Below are 20,301 nucleotides of genomic sequence, written 5' to 3'. Positions count from 1 at the left end.
CTTTCTGCTGACCAAATCACAATACAGATTTTATTTCCATGGGCAAATTATTCTAGTTCACTTGGAAAACAGAATAAAACAAAGCAAGGTCTATTACAAACCTTGTTATAAACTTCAAACATCTATACTTGTATACAAATCCATAGACACACAAACTATACAAAGAGAGTGGACAACAGTAAACTCTTAAGGAACAAGGTTTTTCTCATCGTGCCTTCAAGTTATCAAGTCAGGACAGAAGGAAGAAAAGGTCCTGCAAAAACAAAGCCAACTTTCCAGGTGGCTGCCCGTCTTCAGGAGGGGGACACTACACCTCACTTCCTCACACTTCTGACTAGTCAGAGTTTGTTTCTATGCAGGGACACAATCCTCAAACACAGCAATCTTACTTCCTCCCACAGACATACCTGAATGCAGAAAGTCACCCTGTGGTTCACCTGTGCTTTACTTTCAGTCTGCCTAAGATATTCCAGAGGTGCCATGCAATTTCTCATTCACAGCTGACTAAATCATATACACTTAGGCAAAATTACGTTTCGGTATTCTTATATTGAGTTATAGCCACTTCTAGTCCATGCAACTACAAGCTCTTTGTGTGTATACCTCACTCAACAATGCCAACAACTAAAGCAAGATCTCAGCTACTTCCAGCACTCGCAGGGGTGGGGGGACTGCTGTTGAGGGAAGAAATGGCTGCAGAAACAGAAGGAGATTTGGGACAGGGTGGGCCTGAAGGAATTAGGTTATAAAATCAAGGTTAGGGAATACCAGGAAGACAGTTCTTGTGTGTATCTCCCTACTGGATATGTGTGAACAAACAAGCTTGCACTGCTGCAGACCAAGGAAAAACACACTTCTAAATTAAAAAACTCTCATCTATATGCATGGAAATATGATAATTTCTGATAAAAAAATTGGTCAAAGAAGTTAAGAAATGCAGAATGCACACAATCAGGCAGAATGATTCTAACCTACCTGTTGACCTGTGCTAAGGATGGAACAATGAAATACATATCAATGTAGACCGGGTGCTTATGTTTAGTCTTTTTATGTGATGCTATGGAAAAATGGATACATCTGGATATGTAAAGCAGGGGAGGTGAGTACTAGTACCCCACAGCAGAGTCCCCATTTAAAAATACTTCTTTACTCAGTTATACTATAGGACTCAATAGAGGAGTAACTATGTGACATTACCTGACCTGTGTTATACAGAAAGTCAGATAAGAATGGTCCCATCTGGCCTTAAAACTTGTGAAGTAACATCAGCTGAAGAAGAAACAGAGCAAGTTCAACCCCTGGGCTTTCTCAGTGATTTTCAGCCCTAACCAAAAAAGGCAACATTTCAGAGAGAAAAAGGCAGCCTTTCTACATGCATGATTTTATCCTAGCTGCATCCCCAGAGACTGGCAGCAAGGAGTGGCTATACATAAAAGATACAGAAAAATTATTTGAAGAAACAAACCATTTAAAAGCTACGTAGTCACAAGTACCATGTTTTTCAAATACGTTCACTCTTTCTGTTAGGCATAGGGCTTGTTTCATATACAATACTGTTTGTTTCCTGACTGCACTCAAAAACATTACAAACATAAAATTACACCTATTACATGAGAAGAAAAGTACCTATAGTTAAAATCAGAGAAACAATTATAAGCTCTTTTAGTAGAGAAGTTTTTGGTTGTTTTTTTTTTCCCAACTAAAGACCAATACAAACTTTTACAAATGGGAATTAGAGCCATATAAATTAGCCTGCTAGACACACTACAGGTGACTTCTTTATAAAAATCCAAACATATGAAGGTGAGATTATGAAAACACCCCATGTGTGGTATGTTACCTTAATTTCTTCAGGTTTAGGGCTACCTAATCCATCTTCCACTTCCATTTTGAACTCAGCAAGCTGTGTTGGAACCATGCTGACCATGGGACTTTCCATCATACCCAAGGTGGTTACCGTCTCTGAACTTATTCCATCTTTATAACTCATTACTGGGGAGAAGGCAGGGTGTTGTTCTAAAGAAGGTGGTGTTGGGAACATCCTTTGGAGATCTGCCACAGCTAAATATAATGAAATAATGCACCGTTAATCTTTACAATATGGATTCTCAAGAAAACCCAATAAAACAGAAGGGGTTACTCATTACTAGCTCTTATTTTGTAGGTTAAAACCTTGTAAAGATTCTATAGACTTATTACAGCTCTGACACCTGTATAACCCAAGGCTTAGAAGTTCATTCCAAGGGATACATTCCAAAAATTCCATGGGATGCTTCGCAAACTTGATGCTCAGCAGAAACAGCAAATTGGTAGACACACAACTTTAAACATATAAGCCTTTTTTAACATAAATAAGTAAATAAATATGTATATAATCTTAAAAGAAAAGATTAAGTGACACGAATGGAAAGTACACCCCGTGAACTGCCAAGGAGACAGAATAGTTTCTTCTCCCTTTAGGCTTTTGGAATTAGCATGCACTTAGCTGTGTTTTTCCACTGAAATACAATCACTCAAGTCTAATTTTGTCCATAGCAACATGACTCCTGACAAAAAAAGATAGTTACTAGCACAAACATTTCTGACTGGAAAATACTACAATACAATATTGTATACAATATAATACAATACAATATTGTGGAAATCGAAACCAATGAAACATAGTCTCAAAAACTAACTGGAAATAATAAATTAAGTGATGGAATTAAAATTAGATAGAGAATATGAGTACACACACAAAGAGCTAACAGTGTGTTTTTGTAGGATGCGACAACCACGAGTCCTGTCTCCACTTCAACTTAACAGTGCAAAGAGATGAGACAGCCAAGCTCCTGTTTAATTCTTCAGACAAAGAGAAACAGTTGGAATGGGTGAAGTGCCCCCAGAAATAGACTTCTGGTGGAAACAGCACTGAATGCTGAACCTGGAGAAGCAGAGTAAATTAGTTGGCAATGGCTTATTCCTACTTGTTTTCTTCTTTCTTTCTCAGTTTTATTGTGAATTTAGACTTGAAAACAACTTAGTGTTGTCCTGATAAAGGATTAGTAAATGTTGAAAACAACTTCAATGAAATGGAAAAAAACATTTTCCATTTGGTGCTAGTATGAAGTATAATCTTAAAGATGCCACTTGGATTAAGTGTTGCCTCTGTTTCTCAAAGAGAAGTGTGCTTCAGGAGGCAGAGAAATGGGACAGGAAAAAAGGGTTAAAACACAGTGTATTCAGTAGGACTTTACTATGGTGTATAACGCATTTCATTTCCCTGCAGATACTGCTGTGACTGGACAGTTGGTATCAAGGGAAGAGAGCTACAGAACAGAAGTGGAGTGTATCTATTGAACTTATTTCACGCAGTTCTATAGTATATATTTCGCTCATATTCGAGCCCCAGTTAGCAAAATTCTGCAGTGCAGAGTCATAAAAGAAGTTTAATTACAAAAAATCCCCAAACCCTACAGCAACAGGCGAACTATCATCATTCACTTTCATATGTGTCATGCTTGAAAAAGCTTTGCATATTTTAAAAAGCTATGGATCAACTAAACCTGTCAAAATCCAATCTCTGTATACTCCAGACTTGTACATTTGAGTAAATCAGCACAGCTTTTATGGGTGCATAAAACTCTGACTCATCTCCTTCACACTGTTGTTTTTTTTTTTCCCTCAAAGATTAAGTTAATGAGAAAGCATTAAAGAATGATTTGCAGAGAGATTTGATTTCTGCTTGTAGAGGCCACAATAATCAAGCATTCTTCTTTCTGGCTGCTAAGTAATTCATAATTCATTATCTGACCAGCTAGTATCACACCAGAAATTCTCATCTTCCTCTTCCTGCCTATGCAAATACTTTATATATAGAAATCTCAGGAGAAATGCTATCTATGTAAATAATGCAAGAAAACCCAAACACCTCAAGAGAGTAAAATCTATAATTTTAAAAAGGCTTTGGCACAGTCCTCCCAGAAGAGCCCTATTGTTTTAATTTGTATAATACTTTTTAGTATACAGTCCTATTTCAGCATCCCCTGCACTCACCCTGGTTTGCTACATGTGCAGCACCTGCACAAGAATCATTTCTACCATAAACGTCCCCAAGAGGTTCACAATGTGCCATCAGTTAGGAGCCAGAACTTGTACTGTACTCTAGGTTCCTCCATACCTAAATTAAATCCTGAAGGTGATTTTAGTCTGAATTCATTCTACATCAAATGCATACCATATGCAAGTCACACCTTTACATTCTGAATAACTGTAAAAGGAATGATTTATGCTAAAAGGTGAGGTACTGCCGTAAACAAATAAATGTGATTAAACATTGGTTTGATAATAGAAGGGTAGTTTTTAAATGTAGATTTTTAACAGCTCCCTTCTGTGTCTGTATTATAAGACAACAGTGTTGGAAGCAGAGCGCCTGAAATCTTTGTAGGCACATTAAAAACGTATGTCTATAGTACAATCCAGAGTTCCCATTAGAATACTCTTACCCTATTTTACTATTAGCATCCAGCAATCACAGAACAAAAATAAGCACAATTGCTCTGAGTTCGGATTAAGTGACACATCAAACCTCCTACAAAAAAGGTAACGTAGCTAATCAGAAGATTTTAACTAGCAACAAAGTGGTAATCAGTTGCTGCTACTTACTTGGTGGGTAAGGTACTGCTGTTCTACCATCCTTCCCCACTGGGCGCTCCTCAGACCCCACTGCAGGCATTTTTGATGACCGAAGAGCTGGTGATACAGCCTAAAAGCAGAATAATTACATACCACACTAAGAAAACATACGAAATAGTAGAAATCAAAAGCTATTTAAAACTGAAAACTCTCTGAATGAGATTTAATAAAAAACATCTTAAGTGCAGTTTCTGTGAAACGACAGAGCAGGAAGAAGTGGTAAATAAGCTGATGTACTCAGAAAGTAATGCCAAGAACCAGACGTTGTAGACTTAAGCCTTGTTATCTATTATCTACTACCAGTCAATTTAGGATCCCGCTTTGTAACATTATGCCCGTATTAGATTAAGCTTATAAAGCATCCTTATTACTTTTTCTTCTGGTAATTGATTTAAACCTGCTTTTCCCTATATATTTCCTGATCTTCCTTTTGTATCTCCTTATTTCCTTCCTCTTTGCAAAGCATAAGCTGCTTACAGGCATAGAAAGGAACATGCTTCCAAGAGTTACTTCCATAAAGTTGAATTTATTTTGATTTGGGCAGATTCTCAAACAAGGTAAAGAACAAATCATCAGATAATGAAACTAGGATCTTTTCCACAGCTCTAAAAAACACAAAATACTGACAAAAATTGAAGATACTAAACTAGATTTAATGCAGTTAAGAGGCAACCACATGGCATTACCTCAGGAAGCAATCTTATAGCTTGTCTCTGCATGCCTATGACAGTAAGTTAGCTGTGTTTTCCTCAGAGTATACTGGTTACCCACTGGTTTCCAGTGACTGGAAAACCATAATATGAGACAAGCTTTGATATTACCTAAGAGATCTTCCAATACTTCCAAACTGTATACAACCATTTATCTTCTTTATAGAATCTCCTTAAAGGATTCCTCTGCTTGCTTTCAATTCTTCCTGGTTAAAAAAACAAGAAGCTTGCCTGCCTGGAAACAGTCTCTCCTATAATAGATATTACCTCTAATAGAGAGGTAACTGCTCCACACTAGGATTGCAGCATCCTTCTGCCTTTTTATTTTTCCTTTTGTCAGGATTTAAGTCTACAGAACACTCAATCAAACAAAGACTTACACCAAGCTCATCTTCATCTGAATTATCAAAGATATTATCTAGATCATGCAGTGATGGTGCGAGATCTGTCACCTGTGTGAGGCTACCAGAGCCTACTCGGCCTGCAGCATTGTCTTGTCGGGTATCTATCAGGAAGAAAGGAAATAATCAGTGAAAAACAAGAGCAAATTTTAAATCTCACTCTAAATAGAGAAGAACCAAGAACCACTGATGACCCTTTTCTATAACATAGCCTACAAATTGCTTTGCAGCGAGTTTTAAGCAATGACAAAGAATCAACTGGGAAGAGCTACAAGTGTAGCTACTGTTGAGCCTTATTGTTCAAAAAAATATTATATAACAATATAAAAAGGACAAGTAGAATCAAACTCCACATCAGAAACTGCTGGTAACTCTCATGTTACAGTGTATCATTTTTTCCTTTGAGATTTTACGGTGTACCTTTGAGTATTTTTTGCTTTACAGAGTGCTTTTACTTACCAGCCTTAGGAGCAGAACTGAAAATAGACATGGCATCTTTTCCATCAGGAACTGGTGTAGAATGACCTGTTGCGGGGATTTCCTTGGTTCCAATTCCATCTTCTGACTATACAAAAATGCCAAGATTTTTTTAATGGATGTTAATTTCATCTATGTAAGAGCAAATGTCCTACTGTTTTTCCTATATCAAGCTAAACTCAGAGCTCTCAGTTCAGTATTTTATGAAGCACAGGACATTTTAAGAAGGGAAAGGAACACACTGATCTGCTGTTTATATGCATATCAAGAAAAACATAATGTAGCATTTAGTATGATGTACAAAGGACTCCATACACATCACTTTAATTCAACAGGCAGTATAGGTATTTAGCCCCCCCAATTTCACTAGAAAAAACATCTTCTAGAATATTAAGCAGGAACAAATGAGTGCGTAGCCAGAGAATGAAACAGCTCCATAGTGGACAAGACATATAAGAAATATCATGTTTATGGGCCAGGTGATGGCCAGTGAATGGTGATGACATTGTTTTGGAAGATGACCTCTAAGGAAACATTCAAACCGCTATAAATCCCCATCACAAATCCTCTCAGTAAAAGGCTAAACTAATTTTGGACAAGGCAAGAAAGATGGATTTGGTTTGGGGAGATTTAAGCTTTACAGTGAAGTTATATATCAAGCTGAAGAAAGTAAGAAAAACACCTTTTTGCCTCTACAAGTGAATATAAGGCTTGAAGCATTTTACTTCTTGCCTTCAATCTAGAACACACTGCTGGTCAAGCTGAATATATACAAAGAGGATATGTCTTGCTGAGAGCTGCAGGACATATACTGCGCTATATTACTATTATCTCAACAAGAACATTAATGATAAAGACTCTGAATTTCCATGTTACCTTGTTCTTTTTCAGCAGATCTTTTTCAGCCACAAGTTTGCATTTTTTATTGCCAGTGAAGCTGTACTTTATATCACCATCTTCAAAAGTGTAAGGATCACTAGCATCTCCCAAACCTTCTCCTGGCTGTTGTATTAGAGGCAAGGGGTCAAGATAGCTCAGTGTCTGCACTGGTTTCTGTTCTCCCAAAATCTTAAACCGTTTATTAGGTTGTGCTAAGAGCCTGAAAGCAAAAATAAGCAAGTAAACAAATCCATCATGAAACAAAACACGTATATCTTTTATAGAAGAGAAAAATAACAACTCTTAAGACCTGTAGCTGTCACATACATATACAGCCTATGTCTCACTCCTCGATAGAGCAAGAATACATTCTTCCTCAAATAAGGGATGCATTTGCCTAAGTTCAGTATTAAATGTTGCACTGTATCAAGAACTTTTACTGATCAAAGGACAATGAGAAAATAGTAAAATCTGTCACTAAATCAAAATACACATAACCTTTTTAGCCTATGGAGCTCCACAGTAATTACCAAAATTAACACTGTCATAATCCAAAAAGATTACCTCAATCGATTTTAGCTTAATTTTTTTCATTAAATTCTCTTTGCTGCACTTTTTTTTTCTTTTTTTTCTTTTCCATTGTCAAAATACAGAAGTAATTTTAAGCCTGTAGAAAATCAATTCAAATTCTCAGCCTAAAGTTGACGTGAAATATCTTCACACACTGTGTCCAGGCCTGGGGCCCCCAGCACAAAAAAGATGCAGAGCTCTTGGAACGAGTCTAGAGGAGTGCCACTAAGATGATCAGAGGGCTGGAGCACCTCTCCTATGAAGAAAGGCTGAGGGAACTGCCCTGCTCAACTCTCTGTAGTGACCTGCTTAAGCAGCAGGGTTGGTCTTGATAATCTCCAGTGGTCCCTCCTTAACCTTGTGATTCTGTGCACAGTAAGGCTCCTACCCAGCTCAAAGACAAGGTACTGGCTTCACAACATTGGTGCCACTATAAAAATAAAAAAGTTAAGAAAAAAACAGTAGCACATTTCTACTTAGGTAGTGTTAAATCCTGCATACACCATCTTTGATGCTACAGGGATTTCTGTAGTAAGTTCTATCTCCTACACTCACATCATCCCTCAGGTTTTGACAGGACAAGTGAATTCGAAGCTCACAATTGAAACAAGAATTTAATAAAAACACCATTCAGGCCAATTTGCATTCTTACCTTTTCAGTGCAGTGCTGCCTGAGTTCACTTCTTTCTTGGTATCATCTCTTTCACATGGAAGACCTGGAGGCCTGAATTCTGGATCAGCACTTGACGGGACGCTATAGGTCCTCCACATATCTAGTGACTCATTGTTTTGAATTATCCCACAATATAATGCTGTCTCACTAACCTCTGCCATCAGAGGTAGCCTCTGTCCAACAAGAACTGTCCTCTCATCTAAGCTAGGCAATGGCTGAAGCTCCAGCCCACTGCCATAGAGTGCTGGGTTTACAGGTACAGAAGGTGGGTCCAGATTCTCTGCTTCCTGACCTCTTGGCTGGGGGCTAAGTGTGGGAGGCAGAGGGGAAGAAGGGGAATGGGGTGAATCCATAGGATTCATATTAATTTGCTTGCTTGGATTTCTAGCAGGTATAGATAGCGGCTTCTCATATTTTCTGGAATTAGCGACTTCTAAAGAGGGTTCCATTCCTGCTAATCCCAGTTTTTGCCCTGATGTGTCCTGCTCCACGCATAGCTCTTCAGTCACAGAGGGCCGATGGTGAAATGGCATCATAGGCCTTTTTTGCAGCTTCTCGCCCTTGTCCTGTCTTTCTGTTGCTTTGTGCTTTGAAGAGGCAGGAGGTGGCAATGATGAAGATGATGATGTTCCCACACTGAATCCTGGTTGATTTATCGTTGGGGGGCGACTGGAACCAGCAGCACAACGCTGTTTGAAAACCTTGTGCCTGAAAACAGAGGCAAAAGCAAGTCACTGCATGGTTTATACAATTGTCTGCTCTAATGGAAAGAAACCCAAAGAAGAGCACCAGTAAATCTTATGCTTATTTTCGGTCGTTTAAGAGATACTGGAAGCACCACATGATCTGCACCAGCCAGTGCCCAATGTTGCTGCTGTATATCTGACATATAAAATGGAGAATGGTAGTCCCTAGAAAACAGAATTCAAAGCAAACAAGATCTAATACTTATAAAAGCTTAATATTGCTTATATGGAAGGTAATGCGACAAAATAAAATAAATCAGGCTACTGCTGTTTTCATTACTCTAAAGAAATACAGCCTTTCAAGTAAAATGACTGAACCACTACTCTTTTATGCTCCGAAAACACAGATATGAATTGGTTTGGTTACATTCACCGAGGCAAAATACCACAAAATCCTTTAATTCCAGTTTCCTCCAGATAAGGGAAAAGGAAAGGAAAGGAAAAGGAAAAGGAAAAGGAAAAGGAAAAGGAAAAGGAAAAGGAAAAGGAAAAGGAAAAGGAAAAGGAAAAGGAAAAGGAAAAGGAAAAGGAAAAGGAAAAGGAAAAGGAAAGGAAAGGAAAGGAAAGGAAAGGAAAGGAAAGGAAAGGAAAGGAAAGGAAAGGAAAGGAAAGGAAAAGAAAAGAAAAGAAAAGAAAAGAAAAGAAAAGAAAAGAAAAGAAAAGAAAAGAAAAGAAAAGAAAAGAAAAGAAAAGAAAAGAAAAGAAAAGAAAAGAAAAGAAAAGAAAAGAAAAGAAAAGAAAAGAAAAGAAAAGAAAAGAAAAGAAAAGAAAAGAAAAGAAAAGAAAAGAAAAGAAAAGAAAAGAAAAGAAAAAAAGGCAAAACTAGTCAAAAAAATAAGCAACTAAGAATTGATGAAAAAGTATGAATAAATATTTGAAAGCATTCAAAACCAGAAATCCACTAACATGAAACCTTATTACAATGTTAAGATAAACTGTATTATCTCAAATGAAACGTACTGCTAGACTGAGAAAAACTAATTCTGCTTCTATGACTTAGTTAGGAAAACATCGAAGTTTTGAAGAGTGATTGTCAAATGGTACAAATACAACTATTTGTACTGCATCTTTTTCCTGTAACTATCTTACACTGCGTGGTGTTGTCCTGGCTTTATTTGTGTTTGCTTTATTGGTGTTACCAGGAAACATTAGAAGTTCTCTGCCACCATAGATCATCCTTAGCACAGCATCCATGTGGACCTAATGCACTAATAACTGCAGGTGTGCCTTAAGCATGTGCTTATTCTCCATCATTCACCATACCAACATGACTACAGAACTTGACACCAGACGGTCTGTTTTTCAAGACAGAAAGCTATAGAAGATTGAATTTGATGTTGAGTATCAAAGAATTCCATATATGAGATCCTATCTTCACATTTTTTTATTATTTTTTTAATAATAATTACACATTTACACAGTGCACACAACAGGCACAGTGATGACTAAGGCAGTTATACTGGTGTGACAGTGTCTGTCCAGCGTCTTCACCTACACAGAAATCACATGGCACACATTTACTGCTGTTTGAAACCACGTGAAATTGCAAATGCAGCTCAACCTGTCTTCAGACTCTGACCCCCATTTTCCACAATTGGTTCCCCAAGCTTTCCAGGCAAGGCTTGACTTCATTTTTCTATAGAGAACACTTGGCATCCTGACAAAACACTCATTTGTTCCACATTCCTGAGTATATACATATATATATTCAACAGTATGCATTCAACCAACAAATAATCAAAGTAAAAGTAAAGCTGCAGAAGAGCAACATTTTCACTTCAGGCAGCACAGGTCTTGCAGACTCAACACTCTGCCTTCCACGTGACACACAATCCCTTTGCATTCCTTTATCTCTTCTTCCACATACACAAATAAGAACCCGCTTTGTATGAAGTCAGTCACAAAGTACAGGGATGCAATCAGGCTTTCTCATTTTCTAAACAACAGCCTTCCAGTGATCAATGGAGTCCTATATTCCTAAATTTCTCTATGCAGATTTGTCTGCACATAATGCCCTGTACAGACTACTGTGACAGGTCAAACATTTAATAATTTGGTTAAACAACTGTTATGATTACCTAGAGCATTATTCTCAAGCTCGCCTCACTGTCAAAAGAAAAGGAAAAAGGAAAACCAGCTATGCCTCCATCAGCCAAAAGAGTGGCAAATCATTTCAGCCATATCATCAGCTGTTGACTATAATTCTGGCAAAGCCCCCTCTTGTAGTATTAAAATAAAACAAACAATCAAACAAGCACAATACCACAGGGGCTTGGTTAGCATGGCAGTGTTTCTATTTGAGCACAAGAATGTCATTACATCTTTGAATACTTAAATATAACTTCATTAGGTCACATCAACATTTTTACAAGTCTAATAAATAGATGGTGACCTCAGGAATTAACCATTTCAGTAGAAATTGTTTCACAGGAATGTTCCAGCAGAAGCCATTTTTTCTGGCCATCTCCAGCACCTCTGATAATTCTACAAATCAATTAGTAGAAGTGGTGCTGCTGGTTTGTCTCTTCTATGCGAGTAGCACAGAAACTTCCAGTGTTCAAAAATGACAGATAATTGAATAAACTTCTAAAGTGCTCCTTTACTGTGCTCTCTTTTCTTTTTCATCCTCTCACAGAGGTGACCATGCTGCAAAGCTGCTCTTTTGTCTCGGTGCCTTTTTGGTGTGATTGAAAATGATTTTTTTGCCTTTTTCCAAACGAATTCCTCAATCAGGATGCAGTGAAACTCAGGCAAGATGCAAACTCTTTCACTGATCTGTACCAGATGTTTATTAATTCTGAACCAACTCTGCATAAGTTGCCATTTGAGCTTCTGCTCCTCTTCATCATAATTTTAGCACTCCAAATCTTGGAGCTTTGAAGCTCACATCTCCAAAAAGCCTGAAGGATGGGCTGATTACAAATGAGAAATGTTTGAGTGATTCTAGACCTTGGCTCTTTAATCTGAGACCATTTTTCCACTTAAGTTGCCTGCGACAAGTAGACAATGATAAGAGATGCTTGTTAATCACCTGAATGTGATTGATTTGCACAGTTTTAGAGTTTCCTCTTTTCTCAGCTAAACTGCAACCGGCTTCTTAAAGGGCACCTCAATCTGAACTGAACTCTCTCAGCATGTGAAATGTTTCCTGTCTGTGAAGCTCACCTGGAACAAGAACAACTGACTCTTTGGGCTGGATCCACAAAATCCCAAGAAACAGTATTGTTAGGAACTTCCACTTCCAGATTTGCAGTTGTAATTTGATTCCTCCTAAGGAATAAACAATTGCTGTAGTGATTATTACACTGTGTAAAACAAAACTTTAAATAAACAAGCATGCATAAATTCACATATGTTGATCTCAAATAAAATTCTTATCTGCTACTTTACCTTTGAAATATAATTCTTTATTTAACAGTATTTCCCTCTAATACACCTAAAACTTATATGGGAGGACGGTACCAGCTCTGTGTCAGATAAATGTTTGTCTGGGGTTTGAGAACAGAAAATAAGATTCAAGCAATTTAGATTGAATCTGAAAATTCATCCGACATATTCAAATAGGAAACTGCATGGAAACAATAAAAAAAAAAAAAAAAAAAAAAAAAAAAAAAAAAAAAAAAAAAAAGGATTTTTAGGCATTTTGTGCCACGAATATATTTTAAGCAATAAATAAAAATTTAAGCAATAAAGATCTGTGATGCTAAAAAGAATCCATATCCTTATCACAGGAATTGTAGTCCAGCTCTTTAAACATTATCGTTGGAGTTCTAAATATCAAACACACCCTCTAGTCACCCAACTTTCAGTCTAGTAGCTACAAGTGGAGCTAGAAACTGCGGACATTAGATCTGAAAGCACCTCACTAAAAGCACCTTGTATAAATTTTTAACCTCAAAGTCTGACACAACTACAATACATGTCTGCAAATGCAGTATGAACAGCGTTAAAGAGTTTTCAACTGAATATAGTAACAAATTTTCTTTGATAATGCTGCATTACAATATTAGCTTTGATCAGTGGCAAAAAAATTCTGTCAGGAATAACATCTAAGGAAAAATTATTAATATTTTAACTACATCTTATATGGTATTAATAAGGAGTACTGCCTTACTTGGACTGTGACCTGTTGAGAATGCATTCCTTCCAGACACGTTGAACCATATGATTGTGAAATTTTGGAGTAATCTTGCTTGATTTCTTTGGACTGTGTACAGTAACTGCCCCCTCCTGTACAGCTGAATGGCTGATACTGCTCTGAGAGCATCCACTTTCTCCTACAAGATAAAATAAGCATTATTCATTATTTGAAAGCAGAAATCATTATTTATACACAAAATAAAACCTCAACAAAGAAATGAATGGAACACCATGACACTACTTCTTTATATTAAGCCTGAACTGAAACACCAAAATCAAAACTTGCTTCAATGAGGTCTTACAGTTTAGATACAAACTATTACAGACCAGTTTATCAACTGATTGTTCATATATACAACTAAAATAACGTGAGGTTCTCAGCTGTACTGTGCAATTAGTATCATATTTCATAGAACTGAAAATATTATTCAACATGTTAATAACCCGAACATTCTTATTTACACTCTGCGCTTCATTTACTTCTGTCTGTGAGAACCTTATCAGCTGTTGTATAAGCAGATGTTTCTTTTTCTACTACACACTGCGGTTTTGTTTAGATTAGCTGAAATCCAAGAGTCGTCTTTAAAAGCAGAACCTGGAACAGCAGAGGGAGCTTTAGGCTCATTTGGTTCAGTCACTGTGCCCTGGATGGAAAACTAAGTGAGGACAGGCTGCATCTTAACAAGGTCAAATCAGTGTACAGAACACTTTGTCCTTCTGCATGACACAATTTAAAAAGCCTTAAGAAGGAAATGCTGGAAGTATTCACTGCCATACATCGCTACATCTAATAAGGCAGTTCTGCTGACTTCTATAAGGTGATGTTCAAAATCCAGCTTCTACAATTGCACACAAGCCCCCTAATCCCGTATCTTCTTCCATTCTTCATGCTTACAGTTACTTTCTCCACCCAGAACTTTCCTGCTTCTCTTTTCACATAGCGTTCTAACAAAAGAGAGGCAGTCAAAAGTATATTCCTACACATACTGAGGTTAGTGACTAATGATCTACATTGCTGGCTTTCAAATGCTCCACATCACTTGAGAATTCAATGTATTGGTAATAAAAAACATAAAAATCAGATCAAAACTTCAAGAATTAGCACATTTGCTCCTTTTCAGGGGGAAATGCATGTAAACGAGTAAACATAATGCACACACATATGTATTCCATAAGCTAATAGCAGGATGTATGTAACTGCCAGTGTGAAAGAAGTGATGGAGAGGGAAGAACTGGAGGTAAGGGAGGATAACCAAGGGCCTACAAGAGCTTTGAGACTGCATTTGTGTGCGCTAACAATTTTTTTTCCCCCAAAATTAATGTCCTTTATACTACACTCTTGTTCTACACCTGAAAGAAATCCCATTCTATAACTCCAGTGGAAAACTGTTTCTCTACATACATTAGAGACAACCACAGAAAGTGTGGTTGGAAGAGATCTGAAGAGATCATGAAGCCCATCCCCTCTTTTGCCCCTGATCAACTGCAACCTTGTTTCAGAAAACAACATTTGCCTAACCCACTCTGAAAGAGAGAAAGAGAGAAAAGAAGAAAAACCAACCCAACCCACCCACCTCTCTGCTCATGGCAGATTCCCACCAGCCAATTATTCTAACACTTCATTATCTTCCCTCAGAGAAAGTTTTTCCCAATGTTTAACCTAGATTTGCTTCGCTCTAGTTTAGATTCATTACATACTGGTTGCAGAGAAAAGATTATTATTTTTCCCCTTTTATGTCTCTGAAGACTGTTAGACTGTCTCTCCTTCAAATTTCTCCAGACTAAACAGCCTCAATTCTTTCCATCTTTCCCTGCGGGCCCTGTTTGCAAAAATCTATCATCATTTATACTGCGCTTTTCTGGACTCCATTCAATTTGTCCACATCTTTGCTTAATAATGGTGTTCAAAAGTAGACGTGGAACTACACCCACGTTTTTACCAGGATGGAGCAGAACTGAAGGATTATTCACATGCTTCAGATTAACCCACTTTATGTACCCATTTACCAGTTCTGCACAGCACGACATGTTTTTCTGATCCATTTCTCCAATTTGTCAAGATCTTTTAAAATGGTAAATGATACAATATAATGGAATCCTTTCATTATTCTCTGGGGAAACACCAGTTTCATATTGCTCTCTTAAACAACAGCAGAGATCAAACAGAAATGGTGGCTGCCAGATTGAACAATATTAACATTTTTTGAGACTTTAATAGTTACGAAAACTGTAAAGCAGAATTCCCTTGGGATATTATATAAGTTTAACAGGGATCTGAAAATTTAAAAAATACAATGGCAATTTTTCACATGCTTTCAAAATGTTATTTTGAACAAAATCCACTGAGTTCTTTTTGCTGTATCTGATAATTCACTCTTTTTTCCCCTTTTATCATCTTAGATACATGCAGACAAACATACATTTCTATACATATATTCTCTATGGCTAAGACTCCTCTGTTCCTACATTCTCACCTGAAACTGTGATACAGAGTTAGTTACAGCATAACCCCTCCAACAACTACTAATGCAAAGGGCTTATTCGTATTCCAGATAACAACAGACAGCATAAATACATTTAATTTCTGAGGTGCAACCTGATACACATATTTATTTCTAAAGAGGCAAGATATTGAGGTTCTCATCGTGACCTTCCAGTACTTGAAGGGAGCATATAAACAGGAGGGGGAACAGCTTTTTATGAGGGTGGGTAGTGACTTTTAAAACAAGACAGGAGAGGTTTAGGTTGGATCTTAGGAGGATCTTTTCACACAGAGGGTGGTGATGCACTGGAACAGGTTGTCCAAGGAGGCTCTGGATGCCCCATCCCTGCAGGCATTCATGGCCAGGCTGGATGTGGCTCTCAGCAGCCTGGTCTGGTGGTTGGCAACCCTGCACATAGCTCGGGGATTGATACTGGATGGTCCTTTTCAACACAGGCCATTCTATCATTCTATGATCTAGCATCCCATCTATCAAGCATGAAGATGACTTCTGAGATCAGAAGGTGCATTCTAAGCAGACAGAAGAGGCAGTGGAGTGGCAGGCATTGTGCAGCACCCTGTGTACTGAGCACAGAGCATGGAATCTCATGTCAGCCCTCATTTGAGAGGCCAGCTCTTCATCACCAGGCCTGTAGACTTATGAATTTCTTTTGAATTGCCCCTATCTAAAACCTAATGGTGGTAGGTGAAAAGAGTAGCTTATATTTGCATATTAATATTATACAAACATGACTCATTAGTTAAACACAGTATTTCTAGCTCTGTACAAAAAGAACTACATACTGATCATTACACCCTTGTATAACAATAAATCAACACTCTCATCTCGATGCAAAAAAAAAAAAACACCACTTCAGAAGCACACACAAAATCCACCTGTAACACTGGCATAATCTAGTCAGTCACGTATTTGCAATACAGCACAAAGATAATGGTGTTACAGAAAACAAAGCTGGAAAGAATTCACAAAGTTTCATTCAAAAGTGTGTCTTTTTCAGGAGTTTTTAAAAGATCAGTTTTCATTTATCACAGACCTATGGAAACAGCTGTCTCTTAAATCTCAGTCTATTTCCTGTCTTTTATCTGCTACTTTTCACACACTTATCTTCATATAAGCAGAGATGAAATAGCAACTCTAGGCTGTTAGGCTTATTGCTTACCCATAACAGCCTGCTCTGGAGAAGTGGGTGGAGTAAGAGGCATTCCACAGGTACTAGAAGGATCTTTCATGCTTCCAAGCCCCTGCTGACCCACATTTATATGGCCTCCAGTACTGGCAGTGTTTTGTGACATGGGGATGTCACTCTGGGAGATGAGAACAAAGGCTGAAGGATACACCATCCTTACACCACCTATAACGAAATGGAAAAACAAAAGTTTTAAACATAGCATACAATATTCAGCAGTTCTAGCAGCTTCCACTTGTTTTCAATGTCAATTAGGCAATACTTGTCTGAAATACAATGAAGTAAGGAATTTTACATACTAATAAACATTCAACCTTCTATAACCAGCACAGGGATGAAACAAGAAGCTTGATAATGTGAATAATAGCATGTGGGATACAGGGAGTAAAGAAGCTTTAGGCAAGATAACTAGTCAGATGTTCCAGCGTCAAGAGAGTTACAAGAGAAGATAGGAAAATTATAATAGCTGTTTCTGATTAATTAGATTTTTTTTTAAAAGCATGTGGAAGAAAATAATGCTTCAGGCAGAATACTGAAACTTACCAACAATGACTTCAACTGCCACGGGGAAATCATTGTCATATCCCAGCTCTTCTTCCTCTTTCATGCCTTCTTTTTTCTTCAGCACCATAGGATAAAAATACTGCCATTCCTCCATGAGCTTACGAGTTGCTGGGTCTGACATCTTATATGACTGACCCGTGAGTGTACCATTCAAACCATAAGGACTCACCAAAACTGCAAAATAAGAGTAAGAGTGCTTACAGTACGTACATTTCAACTACCTGTCAGCGCCCTCTGTCTAACTTGGCTCACTATTCCCTTTGTATGCTGATTTAAAGATCCATCTTCAAGGAAAAACCACTGGAAAATCAGTTAAGGTTGGGAATTTAAGGCTTCATAACACTGTTCTAGCATCTTGTATGGCTGTCCTTGCTGAGCTAAAAGACCTTTTTGCAGTTTAGGTTAATAATATCCATAACAAATTTATTTAAGTGTATTAGAACAACTCTCACTGGTAAAGGGATGACCATACATGGAAGTAATAGGAGATGGACATTTAACAGTAGCTTTTACCAGCAACGCATGGTACTAAGGCCTTCTCAGTGTTAAAACGGATAGAGAACCAAACCTGAAGAAGACCACAGTTATGACAAATAGGGATAAGAAGCTGCTCAACAGAAGTATTCCCATTTTAACTTCATTTTGCTTTTAGTTATATTTTATTTAAGACAGCAAGGAACTTAATTTGCTGAAATAAAATTTGAAGTGGTGTAAGAGTCTACTGTTCTGTCAAAACTTCACATCTTGTAAAGAAATATTTTTCAAACAAGTTTCTCCGAACACTCATTTTCTAGTCTGTGCATTTTGCTTCATTTCAATGTTTAATTTTATAAAGATCTCTTGCTTTAATTGCTTTGAAATTATAATTCCAGAGTGTAATGACTCAATGACTGAAATACTCTAAATTTTAGAGGTAGAGCACTGCACTGCAATTGCATCGTGAATTCAAGCAGCTTTAACTTAATTCTGTAAAACCCTGATTCTATGATTCTACGATTCTAATTGCTTACATGGGCAAATATATAGTCATAGTTGCATCAACACTTCATTCTTTCTGACGCATTTTCAACCCTGCTTAATATTTGTATACCTATGCTATTTAAGTTACAGGTTTGAAACCACTGATGGAAACACCACTCAAGAAAAAGTACGTTCATTTTTTAAAATAATAAGTAATTCACCTTTAAAAAACAAATTACTACACGTGTACTTTCTGAGACAATATTCATAAACAGAAAGCTCTAGAGAATCTGCACATCGTTTATGTCTAGCTATAGTTCTGAGGTGCTACCAACACTTTCCTTTATGTCCCCACCTTCCTGAATAGAAACCGAACTGTTTGAAGAGTTATTTATTTTAATTCATCTCTGAAGATAACACCACCGGGAGCAGGTTCCTCCCACACAGGAGTGAGGTTTAAATGGACCACATTCCCCAAACCACTTCCCTTACCTTGGAATGGTGATGGAGAGGACTGGGCCATCTGGATATGCTCTTCGTTGATCAGATAGATTGGCTGGTGCTGAGCAATCTCCACGCTGGTGCACACATTGCTTTCCCCATGAAGAAAGAATGTGAAGGCACATGACAAATGCTCACTGGAGATGGGGGGAGACAAAAGAGAAAGGAATTTATTAACACATTAGTGAACTCAAAGGAGCTAGTGATTTCATAGCCGTAAGAAGCTAAAATACACTCTTGTCACTTGTAGCCACTGAGTACAAGTTAATCAACTGTCCGATAACCAAGTACAACAGCAGCACCCATTGCTAAACAACTATTTAGCAGTGCTGGCATCTATCTGAAAGATTTGTTTCCCTGCTTGTTTCAATTAGTAAGATCTCTACAAACAAAAGGGACTTTATCTAGAGCTCAAGAGATAATGAGCATTCAGAAATAACAGCAGTTCTTCAGCATCAACTCTGCAGCTGATTCAAGCTGAAACAGAAACAGGAGAGAAACAGGAAAGGTGTCTGTTAAACACCTTCTGAGACCCTGTGTAGAGAAAATAAGAGCACATGAATATTACAAGAAGCTGACAATGGTCTAAGATGAACTGTGGTTTTGTCACTGACTATTAAACTTAATTGGAGGTGGATGGTATTTAAAACTTTCCCACTTTATTCTACCTATAAAATAACCTCCCAGCACTGCTGACTATTTGCTGGAAAATCCCTTGCCACAAAGACACAAAAAAAAAAAACCAACAACACATTTCATGCTTCTGATTTATCATTTTAACCACCTATAAATTGTTAAAGCTGAAGGGGCAGTTAATGCAGTGACTCTTCAGCCCAATACAGAGCTGCATACAGCATGAGCTGCTGCTGCCTTTGGCACCGGGCCGGCCATGATACAGCCTGCATTAACAACCTTCACCAGAAAGAAACACAGCCAACTGCAGCAATTCCACTTGAGTATTTAAGACAACCAAGTGCTCAACTACTGTCAGTTACGTTTAAACAAAGGCACTGATGGTGTAGAACAGGAAGACGTATTAATCTCAATAACCTCGGAATGATTCCATGCATCATGTAGAACAAGATACTGCCCTGTACTGTGAGCCTCCAACACTGGCGCAGGGAAACAGAAAATGGTCAGATGAGAAAATCCAGTGAGAAAGGGTTACTTATATTACAGACTGGCACTATCATTCTGTCCTCAGAAATACTTTGCAGCAATCAATTAACGCTACAAAATGAAAGGTTTTATTAGATTTTCATTTCCATGAGGGAAAGAAATGTCAGGTCATTGCGCTCTGTCATCAGTGTTGTAGA

The 20,301-nt window shown here is 37.7% G+C and overlaps 1 protein-coding gene across 5 annotated transcripts in view; it reads right to left on the bottom strand.

Annotated features, from left to right (window-relative positions):
* Window positions 1–20,301, bottom strand: part of MED13L (mediator complex subunit 13L) — a 171,939-nt gene that overhangs the window by 37,886 nt on the left and 113,752 nt on the right. For 4 of the 5 annotated variants that reach the window (XR_014931986.1, XR_001558545.3, XM_015878154.3 and 1 more), the window contains 11 exons: window positions 18,977–19,122; window positions 17,504–17,698; window positions 16,934–17,125; window positions 13,245–13,407; window positions 12,296–12,400; window positions 8,364–9,092; window positions 7,139–7,361; window positions 6,245–6,350; window positions 5,765–5,889; window positions 4,645–4,744; window positions 1,841–2,061 (listed from right to left, as the gene is read on the bottom strand). Coding sequence is in view for 3 of the 5 variants with exons in the window: in XM_015878154.3 (XP_015733640.1) it covers window positions 1,841–2,061; window positions 4,645–4,744; window positions 5,765–5,889; window positions 6,245–6,350; window positions 7,139–7,361; window positions 8,364–9,092; window positions 12,296–12,400; window positions 13,245–13,407; window positions 16,934–17,125; window positions 17,504–17,698; window positions 18,977–19,122 (2,305 nt within the window). In the remaining 2 variants the exon portion in view is untranslated. Of the gene's footprint in view, window positions 1–1,840; window positions 2,062–4,644; window positions 4,745–5,764; window positions 5,890–6,244; window positions 6,351–7,138; window positions 7,362–8,363; window positions 9,093–12,295; window positions 12,401–13,244; window positions 13,408–16,933; window positions 17,126–17,503; window positions 17,699–18,976; window positions 19,123–20,301 lie in introns of those variants that run through there. The other variant, XM_085509572.1, reaches the window with a different exon arrangement.

Source organism: Coturnix japonica, chromosome 9, assembly GCF_054131305.1.
Source record: "Coturnix japonica strain WE chromosome 9, WE-NBRP24, whole genome shotgun sequence".
NCBI classification, from domain to species: Eukaryota; Metazoa; Chordata; class Aves; order Galliformes; family Phasianidae; genus Coturnix; species Coturnix japonica.
Note: the sequence above shows the minus strand (reverse complement) of the source record. Positions and strands in the feature narration are given on the sequence as shown.